Genomic DNA, 10,896 nt, shown 5'->3' with positions numbered 1-10,896 from the left:
TTAAAGTAGTTATTTAAACTGGTTTAAAGTTTAAATAACTGTTTGAGAACATTCTTTCAATCTAAGAAGATACTCCATTATTTTTTATTTCTATATGTGTATGTAACCTATATACAACTTATACGTAATCGATATATATATCACTAATTTTAAATTATTTACATATAAATATTATATTAAAATTATAATTATTTTATTTTATTTGAAACATTAAGGGATTCTTTCGATAAATTCTTGAAATAATCGAAAAACAAATACATTTCTTTATTTTATTTCACTATCTGAACTTCAAATCGTAGCGATATAATCAGTAAATTCGCGCGAATAGCATCGCAATGAAAGATTCAACTGCAATTTATTACAGATTCTCATTGATCATAGAAGGTATTTAAAATACCCTACTATATTCAAATATTTATGTAGTTTTTATATTATATATAGTATAGACACCACAAGCATGGCAATTGAGCGGAAGCCGATGGGTAGCAGAAAATGGGACAGACCTGATCACACCTGGAGAAGACAAGCCGAGACAGAAATGTCACACATTCGGGAAGGCTGGGGAGAGTTGAAGCTATTGGCCACCAATCGTACCGAGTGGAAGTTATTTGTTGCGGCTCTAAGCTCCTCTTAGGAGTTAAAGGATTAAATATATATAGTACATATTTTACAGGATAAGCACAGTCGGGCATGTTTCGAATGACGATATCATAAAAATATAAGTAGATGAAAAACGTAAAGAACATATAACACTATAGATATTTAATAGAAAATCAAATTAACGAGAAATAAATATTTAATAAATCAAATAAAATTTATTTAAAAAAAAGCATAACCATTTCGTAGATACATTTTCTGTATCTCCTACCAACAAATCGTGCCAATTCAGTTTATAGCGCTTAAGATAAACAGAAAAAGCTCGTCTTAAGTTAAAATTCACAAATTCAAAGTTTTAAAAAATAAATGCAAAACACAAAAAAAAATAAAAAAATATAGTAAAGAAACGGATTAGCAAATAAACAAAAAGATACGAATAAATATGTAAGTACAAGTAAATGACAAAAAATAATGGCGCGAGTCTCGTGTTTACACAAAGATTATGGTGCATTTCAGATGCGATGACTCGGTATCTGACAAGGGAAAACATGTAGAAAATCTTAAGTAATATGGAAGACACCTTTGCGATACTTTTCGATGCTGTGTGCAAAAGTTTCTAATTAAACAATTCGTAGAATTTTGCTTTTAATTGCAAGGAAACGACGATAAAACGCAAATGCTGTTATACATGCACTTGCAACATTTTGTTGCAAGATTGTTAAAAATGAAAAAAAAATGGAAAAAAATTTATATTTAACACACACGAAATTCATTTTGTATTTTGTATCTACCACTAAACTTTGGCTTTAATTAAAATATCGAATTTAAGTGGTGCCTGGAGTTGGTGCCCAGAATAATGAACGCTTGAATCTTAAGATAAACACATTTGATAGAGTTTGCATGTTTTTCATTTAATTCCATACTGAAATACATTAATATGCTTTTAATAGTATTCATACAATTATTAAAAAAAAAAGAAATATTGTAATCATAGCTTAATCCATAAAGGTATTCCCCTTTTTTATTTCACTATTATTAAAAATGAAGTTGGCTAGTTTAACAATGGTGGAGTCACAGTATCGTGGTTATTTAAAAGATAAAAAAATATTAAGCTTCTATAAAGTTTGACATACGAAAAAAGATTATAATTGTTTATTATCTATAACGCTGGGTTAGGTTAAACAATCTCATATTGATATAAGCATTAATACTAAGTACGTTTATTTTTCAGTGTTTATCCATGGGGGACTTGGTTGAATATATACCTTAGAGTTTTAGATAAGACCGAGAAAAATATTAAGGCCCAATGTATGATAAACGATCCTACCGAATAAATTTAAAGGATTGTAGATTCCTTATATCAGTTTAAGAAAAATAAAATTGATTAATGTATTAAGGATTATCATTCAACACAACAAAACGATTTACGCTAAAGGTGCTAAAATGAATATATAGATATTTAGATATATATACATATATCCTATGACTTTTGTAACTTTATCTCAATATTTTAAGCAAAAATTTTTTGAATTAAAGACGTCGGCGCTTACATACATTAAATCTTGCAGTAAGAACATAAACGGTTATACTACTATTAAAACTAATTGAGCGCAAGATATTAATTGAAAGTTAATTCAGGGTGCAACTCTAAATTTGTTTGAATTTCTGGTTATGCGATATAGAAATGAGGGCACCAACATGCTGGCAAGATAGGATAACTCCTGGATAGATATACTGTTAGCAGTACTGATCTTTGCTAGCTACAAATAAATTTAGCAACACTAACTTATTTAGGTCACTGTTCATGTGGAATGAGAATGATCACACAGATAAGCTTGCAAGATTTGGCAACATTTCCTTCTTAGAATCAATCTTTTCAGTTCTTGTATTTGCCAGCTGCAGACACAAATTAACAATTGCAAAGTTATATGGGTATCTGATAATGCAAATAAGAAGGAGACCATCAAAAAGCTGGTAAGTTGCGGCAAGTACTTCAATAAATCTTATTAGCTCTTGTCTTTACTAGCTACAGGTGAAAATTCATTTACAATTACTTTCTACAACAATCCAATGATTTCGCAGACGTCTAAGTTAAGGACATTGGACCATTATGTTACTTTCCAAGCTTAACCACATACAGACTTTTTGGTCTTACTCCACAACATTTCTAGTATAGAAATTAGCTCAATACTTTCATTCATAAGTACGTTTGACTGGTTATAAACAACCAGCACCTCTCCCTAATATTACGAAACAAGTTAACTTACAAGACTTATTCTCTTTCACTTCACCTACCAAGTAGGCTAGAGTTATAATTATTATATAGTTTTTTATAGATATTGTTATTTCACTAATGTAATGAATAACTTAAGTACCATACAATAAGATTTTGTACATATAATTTTTTGAGAAATTTATTTTAAAAACGTCCCTATTATTTTAGAAATATTACAAATGTAAGCAATAACTAAACTTTGAGAGAAAAAACTAGATATAACATATTCAGTGCTGATTTCTTGCCGTTATAAGATTGTTAAAGATATCAAGATATGCTGTTAAATTATTTGTAAAAGGTATTGTATATTAAATATAGATGTTTTGATATGTATCTCAAATTTAATGAATGCATAGCTCCAAGAAAGTACTACATTTAAAGAAACCACAGGTCCCAGTATTGAATTTTTGACTACAAATATTTCTTTTATTTAAATTCTCACGAACAAAGATTTCATTGTTAATAGTAAACTCTCTTTGATTCAAAATATTTTGTTGATGCTGTATTGTAACATATATATTATACTGTTCTCTTGCAACCCTTCAACTATTTCGATTATAATGTATTGTAAAATATTTTGAAATAATTATATGTGGATGTATAATTGATAGAATCAAATCACAGAATAATAGTTTCCCTATTTTAATAAGTAAGTTGTCTTAGATTTTCGCACCGATGGTCTTAAGTAATTCCCTACAATCATGATAGGCATTTCTTTATTGTTATTTTGTACTAGATCAGTTATGCATAACAATAATATTAATTAGTTAGATAATCGGTTTTGTCAATCCCTTAATTCATAACTGATAACATCAGTTAAACATTTATTATGACCGGGTAATAGTTACATTACTATATCATTACTTAACACCCCTTATTTCGACAAATTATGTCCTTGGAATGTCGTATTTAAGCCACATAAGCTCCTTTACAAACACAGCTGCAGTCATTTCCTGCACTTGTAACTCCTTTCGGTCTCCGCAACGAAGCCAGAAGAGGCGGAATCAGCTAAAATGCATTGGTAGATATTATGCAAAATGAACTCAGTCAATTGTTAACCTAAGCTTATTTAAGGTATTCGCTAATTGAGTTTTCAAATGTGTATTATTAATACAGGATAATACCAATTGCACTCTAAGCAACCCAAACAATTGCGAATATGTAAAACTCGTGACAATTTCTCTATGTGCTAAGCATTATTGTGCAAAGGAGAAGAGGAACTTATTCAGAGTTATCACTCAAAAGATCGACAGATGTTCAAACGGCAAAGTTTCGGTTGGGGTCAATGTATAGCAGAAAGAATAAATAGCACTTCACTGTTCAATAGAAATACACGACGCCCTGCTTCTGAACATCAAAAATAAAAATTATTAAAATAACTTAAGCACAACAACAAAATTCAACGTATAAACCCTTAATCTAAAGCACTTTTGGCAATAAGCATAGTACGGTGCCACAATTGATGCATATCCCGACCAACATACAAACAAGCACACACCTTGAAAAACAAGAGGCAAAATATTACAAAAAAAAAAATATATATGCATAAACACATTTATGAAAATAAAAGAATAAAATCTTTTTTTCTTAAAAAACAAAAGTAAAAAATTTGTACGCACTCAAAACTTTTTGAAAAATTCAACTCAATACCGTGATCAGCCAGCACAGACGTCAAAGCCATCGTCATCATTACTGTCGCATCCCATTTTCCACGATGTATACACGACTGCGCTTCTGTCTTATCAGTGGCGATTAATCTGCATCTCAGTTACTGATAAGAGCGCTGAGCAGAACGCACATTTGTTCATTGTAGCAGCAACACAACAAAACACAACAGAACGAACGATCAACATTAACAACGGCATCGACATCGACATCGACATCGACATCAACATCGGGATAGGGATCGGGATCGACACAGTCATCAGCGTTCAGCGTTCACCGTTCACCGTTCAGCATGTAAGTTGAAGCCTCGTCATCAGCGTCAACACAGTGGCAACAGCACTCATGTTAAAAATTATGATGGCTGTGAACATACTGCACCATATGAGCACAAATTAAAATGCAGCCACCGAAGCACATATGCAACTCTATTGGATTGTGCGAAGCCGCTCTAGAGCTTTCGAACTTCTGACTGACTCGATGCAAACAAAGAATACTCGTAAAATCTATTTTTGTTTGTTTTGGTTGTGTTGTTCAAAGCTGAACCATGGCTTGTACAGGTCAACGACGGGTTCTGGTGTTAAGCGTACATAATTTTGTGTTTGTTTTATGTTTCCATTGTGTTATGAGCAAAATGGACATCGTCGTTTGTTCTTAACAACACATTGAAGACTTTCCATTATAAAACAAATGTAAAGTAGAAGATACAATTATCAATCTATCAATTAGCGCATTAACATTGAAATAACATCAATTATCGATAGTTATCGCGGCTGTGGCTGTTAAGATACATCTGAATAATGTGATTACAAATTATGTTAGTGAATCTATTTACCCTGCTGATGAGAGATATCAAAATGAGAGATATCAAATCTATTGTACAATATATCGTGTTAACAAATTCCAATTAGTTTTTCCTTTTTCTCCCTTTTAAATCAAATTTGTTTTTGTATAGTGACTTAGGACGTCCTTCAATTTTATACAAACAGCTGTAATTTTGAAGAGAGGATTTTTACATGTCACAATCTTAATAAAAATTTTCCTTTCCAGATTACTGAATCCTCCTTAAATATTTTTCTATATATATTTTTCACTACATTTATAATTTTTTGTTATACATAGAGTTATATCTCTTATATATAGTTGTAAAGAATATTATCACTTTCTCGTAATATTTATAAGTTAATAATACATTATAGATAAAATTTCGGCTAGAATAGTAACACCACATAAGCGAATATATATAGACTTCCAGTTAAATAGCTCATTTAAAAAACCAAACCATCTCATATGAAACTACTTCGCACTAACCTTGAGTAAATTAAATAGAGACAGTTGTCATAAGTCTTAACCAACATATCAAAATTAAAAGCATATAACTAGATTTAAACAGATACTTTTTTCATTTTACAATATATAGACATATTTAAAAATCATACAAAATAAATTTCAAAGATCGCTTCTACTTAGTCAGAATGGTAGTCACAACCTCTTTCTAATTATAATGATTTTAAACCAAGTGTTTAGTTTTCGACTATAATCTACTCAGACAGTCTACATGTACTGAACAAATTCAGTTAGTAGTTAGGCGACCTTTCCTTCGAAAATAAAAATCCCGTGGGTTCAAATCAAGCGCCATTATCGCTATATTGTTCTAAGTATTTTCCGATATGACCTCTGTCTTACCATAGCTTAATGCTATGGTTAAATATTCAAATATTTGTCCATACAATTATTTGATTTAAATGTTGTGAAAAGCTTTTAGTTTTAAGTCTAAGTAACAATACTCTCAAGATAGCAAAATTTATCTATATCATCTACATTTTGTCTAATATCTGCCACGCACTGGTACATTTTAGTCTTCTTAAAGCTTAACTGCAGTTCCATCTCATGCGCGTTTATTATTAATACTTCCAGTTTGTGTCTGGGGCTTTGCAAAGTATGCGTTGTAATGCGTACATTCGTCGTCAATGTAATCAAAATCACATACTTTTTCGAAGAAGCTCACTTTGTTAGTGCACCGACCAACACTGTAATAAATAGCAGAGGCGATAGTGCGCCACCTTGTCTAACCTTTAGATTGACTTCACAATTCTCGCTTTTTTTGTTTTTGAACCAAATCATAAAAACTGCATTTTTATATTCATATATATTTATAATAATTTTAATAATACTTGAGTTCCACAATTTGACAAACATCTCCAGACGTATTTCGTTCAAAGAAAAAGCTCTCTCAAAGTCAATAAATAACAGAGACAATGGGGATTCTCCAACCATGACGCGTAATATATTTATGTGGTTGAGTTTATGTGAGTTACCAGATTAAAAATCATTTTGTTCTCTTCTTAGTTGACCGTAAAGAAAAGATACATTTTTTTATGTTTGATTTATTAATTAATTCGAAGAGAAGATTAAAAATTCAATAAACTATTGAGTGAAGTTATATTAGTTAAAGTATAAATAATAAATATAGGAGTATAAGCTATAAAGTCATTTTTCTGTGAATATAAATTGGATTAAAACGGGGTAGAAATTATTCCCATAAAACAATGGGGCAGCCGTTTTTAAACACTATTAGACTGTATAGTTTAGCATTAGTTACATTATAACATTATAAGAATATTTTATATAATGTAATCGACTGTTGTTGAAACCTTCTGTCAGCAGACATTCAGATGCAAACAAGATTTACTCGTACTTTCTAATAATACAATAAAAATACTTTCTAATAAAATAATAAATAGTTAATAATAATTAAGTTTAATCGAAATTTGAGTGCTATACTTTGCTTTGCTCTTATATATTGTATTTAATAAAAACGTAGAATCGGTTTGCTTCTGTTGAAAAATCGCTCCCAATAAATTTTCCTCTTAAGTGTGTCATTACTAACATCTCAATCGGATGAGCACCCATCCATTTCTCAATTAATTTAATCAAAGCTTACTCATGTTTAATATTTTAAATACGCAGTGTGCATATTTTCGAATTATTCCAATTATCAATGTTTTAATTTTGCTTTGAGTTATTCCGATTTAATTACTTTTACTCGTAAAGAATTTCTTATCACTAAAGCCGCAGCTGCTCAGCTGTTCAGTTCTCTCGGCTCAAACGTCTGTGATTAGCATATAAACAAATGTCAAAGAAAAAAAATATTTATAATCAACACATTAAGTAGACAACTTAATTGTATAAATAAAACAATTTAGTTTCAAAAAAGCAGTTCGAGTAAAAGCAACCGTAACAAAGTCTATTCGAAATGTTGCAATTAGTGATAAAAATACCGGGTCTTCTACTGCTAACACTGATTTGGTCTAGCAGTGGTGCTCATGGAATAAAATTGAACTTGACCTCAAGTTGTGCTCATAAAGACGCATGTACTTTTAAACAAATCTCGGTCTCATACAATGATCCACTCACTGTGGTGAACTCAAGTGCACCAGACCTCAAGGTGCTTGTACTGCGTAATTCGGTTATCGGGCGTTTGCCACGTGAACTGTTTGATTACACACCTAATTTAAGTGAGTTTATTATGTATAAATGCAATCTTAATCATTTGAATGCGCTCGATTTTCAAAATGCGACAAAACTTAAAAGATTAGTACTACAAAACAATCGCTTATCGTCATTGACTGAAAAAGTATTCATGGGCGTCAATTCGCTTGAAGAATTATACTTGGCGGAAAATGCAATTCATCTCATACACCGGTATGCATTTAAGGGCTTAAAAGAGCTACAATATTTGGATCTGCAGCAAAATAGTATAGCTTCGCTAGAGTTTGGTCTACTGGTAGAATTAGAAAATCTGGTACATTTGGATTTGAGCTATAATGAAATCACTGAAATTGATTCAAAAACATTTCTAACTAATGTGAAGCTGCAAACCTTGCTACTGAACAATAACAAAATTACTCAGTTTGATACGAATTTGGTGGCACAATTTACGCATCTACATCTCTTGGACATAAGTAATATAAACATTGAAGAGATAGCACTGAACTCTGTAGATACGTTGATAGCGCAAAACTGCAGTCTTAAGAGCTTGCATATACGCGGCAGCGCCATGAAAATAAATGCCAATAGAAATAATTTGAAAAAAATCAAAATTGATGACGTGACTTCAGTGCTGGAATTGGATTTGCGTGGCAATTTATTTGAGACACTCGATGACTTCCAAGCCATGACAAATTTACAAAAGTTGGACATATCTAAAAATCAATTAATTAACATTTTAACATCTTCAATATCAATACCTTACTTGACCATGCCAAATCTATTGCATTTAAATTTAGCTTGGAACTCATTACATGAGGTGCAATCTGCTCACTTTTTATTATTACAAAAGTTGACATACTTGGATTTAGCGATGAACTCACTTAAGAACTTAGATTCTCTAGTGCTTGACCCTTTAGTTAATTTGGAAAAATTTTATATTGAAGGGAATCAGCTGCAAACGTTCGATTTTGATACTTTTGTAAAAGATCATGAGAATGTGAAAGAAATTGGTTTATTTAATAATGAATGGGAATTCAATTATATAGGTAAGGTTATAAATTCTCTACAAGAACATTCCATACATCTTCCACTACGTACAATATCATCAAATAATTCGAAAAGTCTACACATCAATGCGGCACATACAAACACACAAGCGCGCTTCTCTTCTTCCGCTTCATCCATGGATAAACTAACGAAAATGAGCCATGCTGGTCGTCCACATGATGGAAATGAGGTTACAAGTATTCATCCGTACTGGACAACACGTGATATTATGGCTATGATAATTTTGGTAATTGTGTTTCTTATTCTGTTAACACAATTCTATCTAATCCTAAAAGAAGAAGACTGCTTCATCTCGTGCAGGGAACGGTGGCGTCGCATTACTTACACTCAGGCACGTTCCAGACGTTTAAACGAAGAAGACTCGCAGGTGTAGTTCAGTTCCACAAAATATTTGTATATAGCTAAAGTAAAATTGTGAAATAAATTTTATATTTTTATAGTGTAATATATGTTAATTTTATTGTAATGTGATAAGCTATGAGCACATGGAATTAATTCAAATTAGTAGAATTGCAATTACTGCGGCGCATTCTGGACAAAGCGCTTGAAGTATTTATCAACATTCCGTGAATCATTTAAATTCTTCTTAATTTAAATGCGAAATATACGAGTATATTTGTTCTATATAGAATAATTAATGCAATTGATTAGTGATTGAGCGATCATTAAATACCGATTTATTTAATATTAAATGTGATACAAAATATTTTATAATCTATAATTAAATTCTATTAAAATAAATATTCATACTTTGCTTTGATAACTGCAGTAGTTAAGAGTTTGACAATGAAATGAAAACAATAATCGCCTTGACTTATGAATGAGAACTCGGTTTGTTTTTATACCTTTTTTACCACTGACATCATAATGGCATTTTTGACTGATAAATCTAGATTCAATCTAGATTTACTCTCGATCTGTCAAATTTTGTTAGTCGTGTTAGTATACATTTTATTATGAAAAAAGGATAATACACTGCGACCTAACAGGTCTATTGTGCCAACAGACATTTATATTATATAAATACAAATACATACCGAATCAAATCATAGTTCATCTCTCAAATCATATAAAATAGCTATTCATTTCAGGGTAATCTTGCTACTCTGGCAAAATATCTAGAGCAGGGCTGTCATAACCAGAAGCGATCTTCGGCCAATACAAATCACTATATATGTAGATTGGGAGCCGTAGAAACAAATATATACGTTCATAGTTATTTTCGACAAAAAAAAATACGGGTATAATATTACATTTAGTTTTATTAATTTATCAATTTAAAGTAATTTATTTGGTATACCATAAAAATAAAATAATGTAGTTTTACCAGTATACCAAAAGAAAATTTGCGTAATTGTAGACCGCGGGCCTTATGCGGTCCGCGGAGCCGTATGCGGTTTATGTGAATATTAAGCTTATTATGTAAATAAGAGAAACAACATCTACTTGAACACTGGAGAGCCCAAACAGGCATGCAGCAGTCAAGAAGATTCTTGATTCTGATCACATCAAAATTGATGCTATCCTTGGCATTATTAAAGTCTACACTGACCTTTTTTTCAGGACACTATAGAGTTGATTACCACATGACGATTATAGGTGCGGTAGAAAGTGACTACTGTTGACTCTGTCATGAGGAGAAGGAAAGATCAGAACATATTCTATGCAACTACCCAGCGGTAGCAAGACGTAGACTCGATTTCTTTGGAAGCGGGATCTTAGTCCCAAATCAAATAGATAAAATTAAGCCCACAGCAATTACAAGATTTATAAATAGTATAAAATTATCTTAGTTGGGCCTT

The 10,896-nt window shown here is 31.3% G+C and overlaps 1 protein-coding gene across 1 annotated transcript; it reads left to right on the top strand.

Moving 5' to 3' along the window:
* The first annotated feature begins 7,621 nt into the window (after positions 1-7,621).
* On the top strand, positions 7,622-9,539 carry LOC119684491 (toll-like receptor Tollo). Its single transcript, XM_038098539.1, has one exon. It carries the CDS (start codon positions 7,791-7,793, stop codon positions 9,465-9,467), a length of 1,677 nt encoding a protein of 558 aa, XP_037954467.1. The 5' UTR covers positions 7,622-7,790; the 3' UTR covers positions 9,468-9,539.
* Positions 9,540-10,896: the final 1,357 nt, after the last annotated feature.

The sequence above is a fragment of the Teleopsis dalmanni genome, chromosome 2 (genome assembly GCF_002237135.1).
Source record: "Teleopsis dalmanni isolate 2A chromosome 2, ASM223713v2, whole genome shotgun sequence".
NCBI classification, from domain to species: domain Eukaryota; kingdom Metazoa; phylum Arthropoda; class Insecta; order Diptera; family Diopsidae; genus Teleopsis; species Teleopsis dalmanni.
The sequence above is the reverse complement of the archived record's forward strand: the minus strand, read 5'-3'. Positions and strand labels throughout refer to the sequence as shown.